Genomic DNA, 15,488 nt, shown 5'->3' with positions numbered 1-15,488 from the left:
GGCACAGAGTCTGGAAGTTATGTCAAAAGAGTCATAGGCACCTCTGGTCAGATAGTTTCTTACTCCAGCTGCTTACTGACCAACTTGTAAAGCTCTGTGGCCTGCTCCTGTGGCAGAGAATCTTCAAGACTTAATGTACTGCAGATCAAAAACTGCAAGTAAAGGCTTGTGTAGAGCTGGTAGGACTGGATGCGGACAATGAGCATTGAGGCCCGAAAAGCTTTCCTCCCAAATTAGTCTAGTGTCCTAGCCTCTCTAGCTGGGAGCAATGAGACATGAGTCCTGGAGCTTCTAGCTTGTTTGTGGGTGGATTCGGCCACCAGAGAACGGTGTGGCAGTTGAGCCCTTTCGAATACGAGAGCCTTCTGGATACGATGCTGTGTATCCACCTTCTTAGGTGAGACATTACTACTACTACTACTATTTAGCATTTCTATAGCGCTACAAGGCATACGCAGCGCTGAAAGGGGTGAGTCCCAGTTCTTTGTCAGTTCATCTAAGGATAGGGTACAACGGTACCAAGACCCCTTCCTTAGGAGGAGACTCGCAGTCCAGGACAGTTAGCATTTCTGCCCTGGGCTCTTCCTCTATCTCTAACTTAAATGGGATGGCAGAAGCCATCTCCCTGACAAAACTCTCTTCTGTGGTGAGGAGGAATGAGAAGGTATTCCATAGTAACATAGCAGTCTGCCCAACAAGATAAACTCATTTTACATGATATGTGATACTTTATATGTATATCCGAGTTTGATTTGTCCTTGCCTTTCTCAGGGCACAGAACATAGAAGTCTGCCGAGCACTGTTCTTGTACTGAAGCTAACGTCGAAGCCCCTTAAAATTTACACTCAAGCCCATCCCTATCTATTCAGTCATGATCAGGGCATAGACTGTAGAAGTCTGCCCAGTTCCCATTTTGTTTCCCAATTACCGGCATCGCCACCCAATCTCCGCTAAGATTCCGCGGAACTATTCCTTCTAAACAGGATTCCTTTGTGTTTATCCCATGCATGTTTGAATTCCATTATCGTTTTCATCTCCACCACCTCCTGCAGGAGGGCATTCCACATATCCACCACCCTCTCCGTGAAAAAATACTTCCTAACATTAGTCCTGAGTCTGCCCCCCCCTTCAACCTCAATTCATGTCCTACCACCTTCCCGCCTCCGAAAAAGGGTCATTTGCGGATTAATACCTTTCAAATATTTGAAAGTATCTTTACTAAGTCAAGGTAAAGTTACATTAACCAACAGGATTTTCTTAGATATACAAACTATCCATCTTAACAAGCAAAAGAACAACAGTGTTTACAAGGGATTCATAACAATGGTATTTCCCATCATACAGTTCAACCTTGACTCATTTTTCTTTATAAACAGTTATCTATAATGCTCCCCTCCCTCCCCCCCAATCCCTCCCCCCATAGCCCTCCCTTGCTATTGACCATAGTACATTGGTGCCTCCTGTGGTAACTAACTGGCATATACCTTAAAGGATTCTTCCATTACTCACCAACGTGCACACCACTCCCCTGTTCCATAACAGGTCTGTATCACGTCACCCCTGTTTCTCCTTTCCTCCAAGGTATAACATGTTCAGGTCAGCAAGTCTCTCCTCGTACTGTTTGCAACGCAAACCCATACCATTTTTGTAGCTTTTCTTTGCACTGCTTCCAGTCTTTTTACATCTTTAGCAAGATAAGGCCTCCAAAACTGAACACAATACTCCAAGTGGGGCCTCACCAATGACTTGTAGAGGGGCATCAACACCTCCTTTCTTCTGCTGGTTATGCCCCTCTCAACGCAGCCTAGCATCCTTCTGGCCACGGCCGTTGCCTTGTCACATTGCTTCTTCACCTTTAGATCCTCAGACACCAACACCCCAAGGTCTCTCTCCTGAGTCGAGCTTACTAATCTCTCCCCTCCTATTCGGTATCTCTCTTTTGGGTTTTTGCACCCCAAGTGCATCACTCTATACTTAGACTCCTCCTCTGAGAAGTAAGGAGGATCTTCTTCTGAGACCCATGAACACAGTAACATAGTAGATGACGGCAGAAAAAGACCTGCACGGTCCATCCAGTCTGCCCAACAAGATAACTCATATTTGCTGCTTTTTGTGTATACCCTACTTTGATTTGTACCTGTGCTCTTCAGGGCACAGACCGTATAAGTCTGCCCAGCACTATCCTCACCTCCCAACCACCAGCCCTGCCTCCCAACCACCGGCTCTGGCACAGACCGTACAAGTCTGTCCACCACTATCCCTGCCTCCCAACCACCAGTCCCGCTGCCCACCACCGGCTCTGGCACAGACCGTATAAGTCTGCCCAGCACTATCCCCGCCTCCCAACCACCAGCCCCGCCTCCCGATCTTGACTAAGCTCCTGAGGATCCATTCCTTCGGCACAGGATTCCTTTATGCTTATCTCACACATGTTTGAATTCCGTTACTGTTTTCATTTCCACCACCTCCCGCGGGAGGGCATTCCAAGCATCCATGCCATCACTCTCTCCATGAAAAAATACTTCCTGACATTTTTCTTGAGTCTGCCTCCCTTCATTCTCATTTCATGTCCTCTCGTTCTACCACCTTCCCATCTCTGGAAAAGGTTCGTTTGCGGATTAATACCTTTCAAATATTTGAACGTCTGTATCATATCACCCCTGTTTCTCCTTTCCTCCAGAGTATACATGTTTAGTTCAGCAAGTCTCTCCTCATACGTCTTGTAACGCAAATCCCATACCATTCTCGTAGCTTTTCTTTGCACCGCTTCAATTCTTTTTACATCCTTAACAAGATAAGGCCTCCAAAACTGAACACAACGACTTATACAGGGGCATCAACACTCCCTTTCTTCTGCTGGTCACACCTCTCTGTATACAGCCTAATAACCTTCTAGCTATGGCCACCGCCTTGTCACACTGTTTCGTCACCTTCAAATCCTCAGATACTATCACCCCAAGATCCCTCTCTCCACCCGTACCTATCAGACTCTCCCCGCCTAACACATACGTCTCCCGTGGATTTCTAATCCCTAAGTGCATCACTTTGCATTTCTTGGCATTGAATTTTAATTGCCAAACCTTAGACCATTCTTCTAGCTTCCTCAGATCCTTTTTCATGTTTTCCACTCCCTCCTGGGTGTCCACTCTGTTACAGATCTTAGTATCATCCGCAAATAGGCAAACTTTACCTTCTAACCCTTCGGCAATGTTACTCACAAATATATTGAACAGAATCGGCCCCAAGCACCGATCCCTGAGGCACTCCACTACTCACCTTTCCTTCCTCCGAGCGAATTCCATTCACCACCACCCTCTGTCCGTCAACCAGTTCCTAATCCAGTTCACCACATGCCATTCAGACCTCACCATACTTAGACCAAGCTGAGTGAGTCTGTGCCTGCCTCAGCTCAGTGGAACCATGTCCTTGCCTCGAACAGCACTGAGGTACAGCCTACCCTCCTACTCCTGGGAAGCTTCCTCCCCCGACATCGAGAGCGGTATTGTATGTGTCAAAGTCGACACCTTTCAAGATGCCGGCATCGAGGATTTCTGCACAGGCATGGATGGAGCCTCAGGAAGAATCTGAGATGATCCACAGCTGGTGCAAGCGCCCTCAATGCCTGAGCGGTTGCAGATTCAGCATCTGCGCCAACTCCTTCCATTGACGGTAGACATTGGTAAAGGCGGGGAAGATGGGAAAGAGGCAGCCTCAGAAAGCATCAGTGCTGAACCAGTGGTGGAGACCTGTCTGCCCAGAGACTAGTGCACCGGCATCTCTTCCAATGAGGGGGAGCAAACCTCCCAGTGCCGGTGCTTCTTGAATACCGGTGATGCCGATGCCCTGGTGCTCCCAGTACTGTGCGTCACATCGATGAGGACCAATGCTTATGTTTCTCAGGCTTCCCCCCGATACTCAGCATTATGGTTCTTTGGTGCTGATGAGGATGTCAAACCTGTATGTGTTCTCAGTGTCGGGTGTGATGCTGACTGGTCCTGGGGCCTACTCCCAGTGCCTGATGTCAAGAGAGGTGGACCATCTTGATGCACTCCCAGTGGATGCGGAAGGCAGCCATCAAGGTTGATGCTTCCGGTGCTGATGTCGATGCACAGGACTTCAAGGAGCCAAAAAGTCTCTCCTGTTGGACCTGCCATGCCCTCTATGTCCCCAACTGCATTTTCAGACAGAGAGAACAAGAGTTGGGCTCATGGTTAGACCCAAGGCACCCGATGCAACAAGAGTGTGGGTCCGTCACAGAAATCACCCGATTACATTGGTTGCACCTTTTGAAGCTAGTGGGGGTCTTCTGGAACACTGAGAAAAGAATCACAGCCAAATTAAATTCATCAACTGTGAGCAGCTTTCAAACTGAGGTCAGTGCTCCGGCCTAAATGGGCCAAGCAACTCACGAAAAAGAAAGGAAACCTTAGAAGCCAAAAAAAAAACTATGACAGTAAAGGAAAACAAAACAAAATAAAAGAAAGAAAGAAATGAAAAAAAAAACTAAAAAAAAAGACAAAAATACCCACACAAGAAGGCACTGTGAACGAGAGAGAAAATACGCACTGAGAGAACCTGACGATGCGTCTTTCCTGCTCTGTGGAAAAACAAAGACTGAGGAACCGCGCTCATGCGTTGGGTGGAAAGGCACCACTATATGAGCGGTAGGATGCTACTAGAAAGTTCTAAGTTAATCTCATTATTGTCGGCGTCCACACAGGGTTCCATCAGATGATGTCATCCAGCTGTGAGAATAGAAAGCCTGCTTGTCCTCAGAGAATCATCAATAAGGTTTATTCCTGTTAAGTTTTAACCATACTATATAAGAAAATGTTATCTACTGCAGTGAACACCTACCTGTCTGCACTGAATTTTGGGAGCTAATGCTGAAGTCCATTCTTCCACTGGCCATCTGTTGTAAGCGAGGAACATCAACAGATGTCAACCATGACAGTGACTGTAAATCGCTGGGAAGGTCATCTTCATTTAATTGGGAGGGGTCGGAAGTCAGGATTCTGTAGGTTATGACAAAATGAGTTAGTAAAAAGTATGCAAGACTCTGGGATCACATTGGATTGTTAGTATAACAAAAAAAATGAAGGGGCAGGCACAAAATTGTATTGCATTAATTCTCATTATAAAGCAGCATTCTGAACAATTGTCATAATCTGTTCTAGACACACACTCACAATGAAACAAGCTGTCATACAATACCATTATAAATGTGATGAGGAGGAGGCATAATCATTTTAATAATTCTGAGTTGCTAATCACAAATTAGAAATCCAGGCTCATGTTCTGGTTTGTAAGAAAAACTTTCCAACATGTTTGGCCCCATAAAGCTACAGAGTACAAACTATTTAGTAACATGTTTTGATGTGCAGGTAATGTCTTCCTATCTATGTTTGCCCCTACCCCCACAGCAGTCTGTGACTTTTAAAGTGCTGATTGCTGAGGTCTGAATTAGCCCCCTATATATCTGGGACTTTCACAGCCACCAGAAGTTATCCAGGCCTGGCCAATATTCAGTGTTGGTGCCTAGATAAATATCCAGCAAAGTTAGGCTTGCAAGCTATCTGGATCTGCTCCAACTCCCCCCCCCCCCCCACAGGCCACCCCAGCACTAATCAAAGAGTGCCATGGCAGTCAGAAAAGACCCAGACAACATGGTTTGACTGGGCAGAAGCATTTCCTGTCCAGTTAAACTAGGCTGAATATCTACCCCTAAATTGTAAAACAGAAATTAATATCAACTGCTGTTTCAAAACTATAGTAGAAGATACAAACCTAGGCGTATATAAGTTTTGAACTGTTTTAAATGTTTCCTTGTGATGCCCCTGACCCCCTGGGAGTAGACATGTTTGAAATAATGCCACAAATGACCTCACATGGAGCATGGCCTCCTTGGTTTATGCAGTGTGTGACAGGATCAGTGGAACACCTTTTTTTGGTTGTGGGTGGGGAGAACCAAACAAGCCAACCCTGATTCTTCCCCCAGTTGCTGATGCCGAATTGGGGGTGGGGGGGGAGTTGGTGGGCTGTAGTCTACCCTTTTTCACATCCTATGATGTGAAATATCTTTTGTGATTTCACATGGGTTTATTTGATTGTGCAAAGCAAACAAATAGGGGGAGAAACACCCCTACATGAACCAAACACAAAAATACTAGAGTAGGGGAATGATGATGTCCTTCCAGAAAAAAATCCACAAGGCTCTGAAGATGGTTGCAGAAATAAACTTTATTAAAACACCAAACTGCACAGACTCAACATGGTGCCATGTTTCGGCACAGAACGCCTGCATCAGGAGTCATAAAACTACATAGAAACAAAAAATACATGTATCAGTATGCATGCAACAGCAATAAAAAAGGGGAAACGTCTGGAAAGCAGTATATACTAATGCCGAAAGTATGAGAAATAAGGTTTTAGATCTTGAGGCTATGATGGAAAAGGCTGATTTGGATTTAGTGGTGATCACAAAGACATGGTTCACAGAGAACCATGACTGGGATATAGTTATACCGGGCTATAATCTGTTCAGGAAAAAGGGGTAGGAAGAAAGGGAGGGAGAGTTGAATTATATTTTAAAGATAATATTAAAGCCACAAAATTGCAGGGCCTACAGAGTAAGGAAGAGGCACTATGGGTCAATCTGGAAAGAGGGAATGGCAAATGTATTTATACTGGTGTGAAATACAAGCCTCCTTCACAGACAGAAGTGGACAGAAATTTAATTGAAGACATTCAAAATATAGCTGTGAAAGGGGAAGTACTACTAATAGGTGATTTGATTTGGGTATCCCTAATGCAGGGTCTTTTAGAAGCAGGGAGATCCTGGATTCTCTACAGGAGGAACTATTCCAGCAGTTGGTAATGGAACCCACGCAGGATGGGGCCACACTGGACTTATCTATCTATCTATCTATCTATCTATCTAGATGTCTACCCAGTGGTGTGCTGGAAAAGTTTTAACAACAAGCTCTTTCTCCGGGCATAGCCAGCTGTACAATTTGAGGGGGGGGGGGCCTGAGGTGAATTGGGGGGGGGGGAACACATTCCTCACTCTCCTGTCCCTCCCCCCAATGTGGGCATGCTAGGCATACTTTTGCTAGCAGGGAAGCCAACTATCTTTCTCTTTTGATCTAGGCACAGGAAAAAAAAAGATTTAAAATGCTCCCAGATTTCAACCTAATTTATGTTTAATGTGGGATAATATAAATGTCATAAATAACTTAAAATAAGTAAATAAATGACACACTAATTACAATTTTGTAAAATTAGTTCTTACCTGATAATTTTCTTTCTATTAGTCCCAACAGATCAATCCAGCGACTTGTGGGTTATGTCCCTCTACCAGCAGGTGGAGATAGAGAGAACTTCAGAGGTTTACTATAAGTGTTCATGTGCAGTCACCTTAACTTCAGTATTGTCGATACCAAAGCAGTGAAAGACGAAAGAGGAAGTCCTCTCCTGCCTGCATAAAGCCCATGTAGGCTCCTCAACCACTCCTGCGGGAGGGTAACAGAAGGTTTCCTTTATGTTTTGATTTGATTTGTTTTGCCTTTTTTTTTTTTGTAGCCAAAAATCAAATGAAGGAATCTGATGAAACTGAGGCAACTAGAAGAAAACACTGAACCCAGATCAATAAAGGGCGGGCCTCTGGATTGATCTGTTGGGACTAATGGAAAGAAAATGATCAGGTAAGAACTAATTTTATCTTCCATAGCGTCCCACAGATCAATCCAGAGACTTGTGGGATGTACCAAAGCAGTCCTCAAGTGGGTCAGGGTACTACAACCTCAGCAGGCTGGAGCAATGACACACAGGCCGTGGTTACATGCCCTGCCACGTCAAATCTGGAATGCCTAGCACTGCCACGCCAAGCCTGCAAAGCCTGGCAAGGGAAGGACAGCAGATCAAGTGGGCGATCTGCAAAAGCCATTCACGGCAGGACAGAAGATCAAGTGGCCGAACTACAAAGGGCAGCCATGGAAGCCAGACGGGACATGAAAAAGGAAGTCAACTGCGCTCTGGAAGAAAGCGCTGCCACCCACAACGGGACAGACTGTCCCATACAGAGGCCAGCTGAAGAAATTGCCTCTCTCAGCCAACGGCCACTGCAGATCTTGAAGCCAGATCCCCTTTCTTGTGACCAGCCAGAGGACAACATGAGGGTATGCCAAGAGGCATTTCTGCTCAGCAGGTCAGGAATCTGATGATCCTACCACAGTGTGGGTGTTTCGTAAGGAACCTTCCTATATACCTAAGGCTCTCCAGGTTCTGAATTTGTCTGCTTCTGATCCTGCCACCGCTACATCTGCTAATCCGCTACAGTCTTTAGCAGTGCATAAGGCTATGTAGGAAGTCACTTCTGCTCAGTGGGTCATCCCAGGCACTGCCCCACTATGCAGAGACGTAGCTAGGTGGGGTGCAAGGGGAGCATCTGCTCTCCTAAAAGGATTTTGAATAAAATGGCACTTATGTGGAACAGCTCTTCAGCTTCACACTGACGCCTATTCTACAAAAGGTCTACTCCTTGAAGAATTATGAGCATAAGTTATGCATTATGGAATGGGTTAAAAGGTCAGAGACTGATAAAGTCTGTATGACTCTGGAATCTATCAGAGATTGACGAGCTTGCATGACTTTGGGATTTATGATCTCTGGAATTTATTATACCCTTAGGGGACAGGCAAGCAGGCCTGGGAAGGAGACTAGTGTAAACGAGCAGATGAATGTTGTTTTAACAGCTTAAGAAAACCAGATGTTGGTTAATCTGTGAGAAGGACATTTTGCAGAAAGAGAGTCATGTAAATCATTGTTTGAAACAAACGATATAAGCTGCCGTCTCAGAAGAATATTTTGGAGATGCAGACAGAAAACATTGTTATGTTACTGTTTTGATCTCTCATGAGAAACTATTGTATTTGGTAAGTGAATAAAAATTGACTTTCTCATATGCAATTAGCTTTGGTTTCTTTTACTCCTCCCAGTTGAGAATGGCTGGTTCATGCTAATTTGGGAAGGGATACAAGCAGCCTAAAAACATCCTCCTGACATCAAAACCGCTATGCCCACATCTGCCAATCTAAAAATGGTGAGCCTTCTTCTGGTACCTTCCTATGATCCCGAGCAAAGCAAGAAGCAAAGAGTTGACCAACGGAACTCGCTGGTGACTTCCAAATAGTATAGGAGTATATGGTGAACATCCAAGAAACGGGAAGAGAAAAAGGTGGAATGGGATAGAAGGCAGAAACCACAGTATGCAGAAAAGACAGGACTGTGTGCCTGTCACCAGTAGAAATCCAGAGGATCTCAAATGAATGGGAGTTCTGAGAACCTGCCTGGACTGGATTGCTAAAGAAAACTAAGCTGCCCAGGACGATAGCCCTGGTGTCATAAAGATAAGGGCGAGCCTGACCCAACCAAAAAGAACTTGTAGACATGTCCTCAGGAAGATGCTGAGTCTATAAGTCACCCAGGTCTTCCACGAACTTCATGGAGTCCTCAAACAATAGTTGCCCTGAAAAGTGAGCTGAACCAGCCATCGTTAGAAGCTGCATTCACCACCCAGCAGCGCAACCACATCAAATAACAGGCTGTGACCGCCAAAAATGTCTGTTTGATGCCCAAAACAAATCATAGAAGAAAACTGGCAAGAACTGCCTGACAGTGTTTGAGCTTGCATTTAGACTCCAAAAAAAATCTGTAGTGAAGTCCAGGTGCGATAGAAAAACTAAGACACATCTGAGCTGAGGTAATCTTGGTCCACTCCTCCTGAAACCACTACAGGAGTCCTGCCTGAGCAGTGAACTGAGACTCCATCATTGGAAGATGCAGCAGGCATAGGTTGACCTGGAGTTGAAACAGAGTTAATTCTACCAGCAGCAGGTGGCTTGTCGTAATGGAAGTGGAAACCCTGAAAGTGGTTTTCCTGGCCCCACAAAACCTATGACAAAACCAAGCGGATTAAAAATCATCCTTAAACTCGTCCCCTGGCAATCTCCGAGAGTTGGAAGTCCCTCAGGTCTTTACCCAACTGCCCTAGATCTTCTCCAGTCCCAAGATTACTTCCAAAAGGCAGGTTGCCAAATGTGACTTGGAAGCCACAGCAGTAGTCTGATGCCTAAGCCAGCGCTAACTTCTTGCAGATAGGGACAAGAATTGGCTGGTGTGACTGTGCACTATAACTGCTGCACATTGGCGCTAACAATTGTGGCTGAGAACCAGAGACAGATGGTGTAGCAGAATATGAATGTTGCACCATTACGTACTACAGATAGCAAGCTGCAGTGGGTCATGAAGCAGCACCCCTAGAGCTCTGTGCTTACTCTCAGCTGATTGCAACAACTATTAAGCTACCTCTTCACTGAAGCAGTTCCTGGACCTCTCCTCCTGAAATTTAGGTACCTCATACCATGAAAAGATGCCAAAAATGCCATAGAAGCAATTAGAGGTACCTGGTACGCTGCAGATACAAGGGTAGCTGAGGCTAGTATGCAAAGGTGTGGCCCCTCAGTGTGCAAAGAGAGAGAAGGGCAATCTTTAGTACAAACTACAGTAGAGTTCTGATAACTGTTCCAGTCGTGCAAGAACTGCTTGGCCAGGCAAGCAATAAGAGAGAATGAAATAAAATATTCCCCACTGGAAACCTAGCTGAGCCCACAGTTTCTAATAGGATGGATAAAACCAGCCATGAACTTGTAACCTTCAGGGTGAAAGGCCAGCCACCCTCCTGAAAACTAGTTGATGTAAACAGTACACACAGAGCAAATGCCACCAAGGCAGCACAGAGGGTGCAGGATTACCATGGAAACCGAGAGAAACCTGAGAGGCCTGCACTAGCTTCAAAATGTAACATTTCTCACAGAAACATGGAGTCAACAGCCCTAAGCCTGACTAGCTAAACAAACTGTATACTGCCATGCTCTGAGAAAGGGGAAGAGGGAAAGAGTGAAAAACCTAGAGTAGGATCCCTAATCCTGATCCCTTTCTCCCCTCCATTAATGATGTACACACACCCTGAACCTCCTCAAGGAGGGTCCAGAAATATTCTTAGTGTAAATCTTCATGTTCAATTGTAAAGCGCTGCGTACGGCTGGTAGCGCTATAGAAGTGATTTATAGTAATAGTAGTAGTAGTAAATCACCTAGTGAAGGACAGGCATCTTTACCAGAAGACTTTCAGATAGTCAGTACTTTCCAAGCTGCAACTTAAGGCTCTCGCTGCCACACAACAGCTGCAGGGGACTAATAGGTCTCCGACCTCACCCCTGGAAAGCTACAGGAGACTCAAGGCTGTGGGAGACCCGAGGACTCCCACAGGAGTCTGCAAACCACCCCAGGCCTCCTTTCTTAGAAGCCCTTAAATATCAAATATGAAGAAACTGGGAGTGATCCACCCCAGTTCCCCTGTCACATTTCTGAAAAGCCTACATATAAAACTGCCTGAATCGAAAGCAAATCAGGCCCTAGGGGAGCACTGGGGCTTCAGCATTGCCATGTGGAGTGGCAAGAAAGATGGCGCCCTCAATCCTCACTGCCCTGTGCCTACTAAAATGAGCCAGGAGGGAAGGAGCACACCACTCCACGGAGTTGGACTATACTGTGGATCTCCAACATGGGAAACTGCAGCAGCCCACTGGCTCCCACACTGAGAGCCGCTTTTGCTGTGCCCCACCAGCACAGATAGGATAATGACTACTCACCCCCTTGGGAATCGCTGTCGCATGCCAAGTCGGTCCTCACACCATTCAGCCGGTACTGCAAACCGGCATGAGCTTGCTGTGCTGGACAAATCAGACTGAGAAATTTTTTTTTTTTTAAACAGTGCTCAAACGGCATTTTTTTTTAAGGCAGGAGAGGACGCTGGAGCAAAAGAAATCTCAGACTCCTTTTAAAGTCAGGAGAGTGAGAACCACAAACACCAGTCAGGCAGAGATGAGGGGTTGATGGGGGAGGAAGGGAGGGACCTGGCACCACCAGGTGTGCACCCAAGACCAAGACACCTAAGATCCCAGAAGCTCGAGTAGACCCAGGGGACCAGGCCAGGAGCCAATCAATCCAGAGCTGCACAGATATGACCATCCACCTGCTAGTTAGAGACAATACTGAAGTTAAGGTGACGTGACTGCACATGAACACATATAGTAAACCTCTGAAGTTCTCTCTACTATCTCCACCTGCTAGTAGAGGGACATAACCCACAAGTCTCTGGACTGATCTGTGGGATGCTATGGAAATTACTACTCTACCTATGAAAAGTTATTCCACTATTATACTTCCTCTATGTACATCTGTATGCTGCACAAGCTGGCATGTTTGAACATATAAGTGAGATCAAATAAAAATGCTACCAACATTAAAAAATGACAACATGGATGCAGCAGCTCAAAGGACTGTTTGCTTTGTTTTGAATGTACAGGGATGACGGCTGCGCGGGACAAGAGAAAGAGACAAACCTCTGTGGAATGAACTTGACTTCATGAGCCTCTTGTTTTCAATATAACCTTGAGCTGCAGTCCTGCACCTGCTGCTGCCGGCTTCCTTTCTCCTCCCAGGCCAGTACTGCGGCGGCCTGAACGGAGCTACGAGCTGCGATCCTCACGTTGGTGGCGGGCAAAACAAAAAATAGCATGAAACCGTGCACAGGGCCATAGCCATGCGCGCGGTGCTGCTGGCTTCCTTCCTCCTCCCTCCCCCTCCCCGCAGGATGTAACTGCCTGTTTTGGAGAAGGAGGAGGAAGGGAGCAAGCACTTCAATGCACGTTTAAACATTAAAATATTAAAAAAAGAATGAAGACTAACAAAAAAATTACATGCTCTATATATCCTATATTATATTATTATAAATAGTACTGACTGGTGGTTATTATGATTAAAAAAAACAGAGAAATATGATGATAGATGGCCACCTGAAGGGTCTGCCCAGCCTCGCCTGCATTTGGGTTCATGCTCAATACTAGCACCCTCTACCCACCGACTGTGTCCTGCTTGCCTCTGGGCAAGTCTCTCACTCTCAGGTCATTCCTCGGTGATTTCTAGGACACTGGGACTACACTCCAGGGGTCCCACAGCTCCCAGAAAGCACCCACAGATCCAAAAACAAAAACCAGGATTCTTAGTCAGTCCAGGATAGCAGTCAATAAACTAAAAAAGGTTTATTGTCACAATACTTCAACAGTGAACAGAAAAAGGTGAAATTAGCAAGCAATTATAAAACTATCTCTGCTCCCTGGCTGAGACTGGGGAAAATCCAGTATTGTACCGAGGGCAGGGCGGTGGGTGCGTTTCGCCCCAGGTGCTCGCAGCAGGAGGGGTGCAGGGAGCAGCCGCATGGCTGTTGGCTCCGTTGGTTCCCTGCTCCCTCTGCTGTTACTTCCTGTTCCGGGGAAGAGGGAGCAGAGAACCAGCAGAGCTCACTCCCAGCAGGTAGGAAGAATGCACCGGGGGGGGGGGGGGGGGGGGGGGGGGGTCGTGCAGCACCTGGGAGGGGGGTGCGGAGCGGTGATCCGCCCCGGGTGGCAGCCGACCATGGAATGCCACAGGGAAAATCCAGTACTTTCAGGCTAGATTTGAAATTCAGAGCGAATCAGAGCCCAGGGCATCAATTTTGAAAGTAGCTGCCCAATGGTACCACAGATTATCTTTCCATAAGCTGCAACAGCTTTAAAACTCAAAACAAGTGCCATCTGCTAGCCAATTAGGAAAAATACACTTCATGAAATACAATTTTCAGGCTTAGCAACCCACTATTTCGTCACAGACATCAATTCCAAAACAATAATCTTAAAGATATGTGGTGCAGAGACGATGGACTCCTACCTTTGGATGTATTGCTTGTGGTAAATAGCGGTATCTGAAAGAATCAGTGTGGGAAAATTGACACACGCACAAAAGCTGTTCTTATATTGAAAGAGAGCCTCATTATGACAAAAACGCAGAATAAAAAAAACGTATTGGAAAGAAACTAGTAAAAGTGTGATGATGGGAAACTAGGTTACAAAATATAATTAAATTAGACAGTGCGGGATCACAAAATGATAATATGCTAATGGGAAACAAAGGAACAATAAATTTACTGCATGACCATTTTATGTAGTGGACATTGCAGTACTATAAATTTAAAAACACAAAAATAAAAATAAACTGAAACCATGAGAAAGTGATTATATCAACATACTATTAAGATCATACAGCAATTAAATCTTATTAGTGCGATTGCTGCTGAGCATATATGATACATCAAAGATTTTAAAAATATATATAAGTACCACAAAATAGATGAATATTGAGACCATAAGAAAAAGGTGTAAAAATAATAGTGCTCTTAAATGCTATGTATTCCAAAATAATAATATAATCACCATGCAAATTTGACAAATAAATAAACCATGTCCTTGTGGGGAAACTAGGAGAGATGTTGGCATGTAAATATGATGTGAATACAATTGCTCCTAATCGCTATATAATTGGTGTAAAATAATATGGGAATATGCAGAATAACACTCTAATAAAATAAGGGGAGAGAAAAAAGAGAAAAAAAAGGAAAAATGGAAAAGGAGAAGAAAAAGGTGCAAAAGAGAACACAAGGAGGACAAAAAAGGGAAGAAAAAGAATGGAAAAGGTCACATTAGTGTACCTGCATAGTAATGAGATCCAAATCATGCATTTGTAACATACGTGAGTAACATAGTAGATGACGGCAGAAAAAGACCTGCACGGTCCATCCAGTCTTCCCAAGATAAACTCATATGTGTATACCTTACCTTGAATTTGTACCTGTCCTTTTCAGGGCACAGACCATATAAGTCTGCCCAGCAGTATTTCCTGCCTCCCAACCACCAGTCCTGCCTCCCATTACCGGCTCTGGTACAGACCGTATAAGTCTGCCCTCCCCTATCCTAGCCTCCCAACCACCAACCCCTCTTCCCCCCACCTGCTCCACCACCCAATTTCAGCTAAGCTTCTGAGGATCCATTCCTTCTGCACAGGATTCCTTTATGCATATCCCACGCATGTTTGAACTCCGTTACCGTTTTCATCTCCACCACCTCCCGCGGGAGGGCATTCCAAGCGTCCACCACTCTCTCTGTGAAAAAATACTTCCTGACATCTTTCCTGAGTCTGCCCCCCTTCAATCTCATTTCATTTCATGTCCTCTCGTTCTACCGCCTTCCCATCTCCGGAAAAGATTCATTTGCGGATTAATACCTTTCAAATATTTGAACGTCTGTATCATATCACCCCTGTTCCTCCTTTCCTCCAGGGTGTACATGTTCAGGTCAGCAAGCCTCTCTTCATACATCTTGGAACGCAAATCCCATACCATCCTCGTAGCTTTTCTTTGCACCGCATCCATTTTTTTAACATCCTTTGCAAGATACGGCCTCCAAAACTGAACACAAAACTCCAGTTGGGGCCTCACCAACGTCTTATACAGGGGCATTAAAACCTCCTTTCTTCTGCTGGTCACTCCTCTCTCTA

At 45.3% G+C, this 15,488-nt stretch overlaps 1 protein-coding gene across 1 annotated transcript in view; it reads right to left on the bottom strand.

Annotated features, from left to right (window-relative positions):
* The window catches only part of FOXN4 (forkhead box N4), a 109,804-nt gene that overhangs the window by 56,778 nt on the left and 37,538 nt on the right, over positions 1-15,488 (bottom strand). The window contains exon 3 of the mRNA XM_030219100.1: positions 4,858-5,015. Coding sequence (XP_030074960.1) covers positions 4,858-5,015 — 158 coding nt within the window. The remainder of the gene's footprint in view (positions 1-4,857; positions 5,016-15,488) is intronic.

This window comes from Microcaecilia unicolor, chromosome 11 (genome assembly GCF_901765095.1).
Source record: "Microcaecilia unicolor chromosome 11, aMicUni1.1, whole genome shotgun sequence".
In the NCBI taxonomy this organism is placed as follows: Eukaryota; Metazoa; Chordata; class Amphibia; order Gymnophiona; family Siphonopidae; genus Microcaecilia; species Microcaecilia unicolor.
The sequence above is the reverse complement of the archived record's forward strand: the minus strand, read 5'-3'. Positions and strand labels throughout refer to the sequence as shown.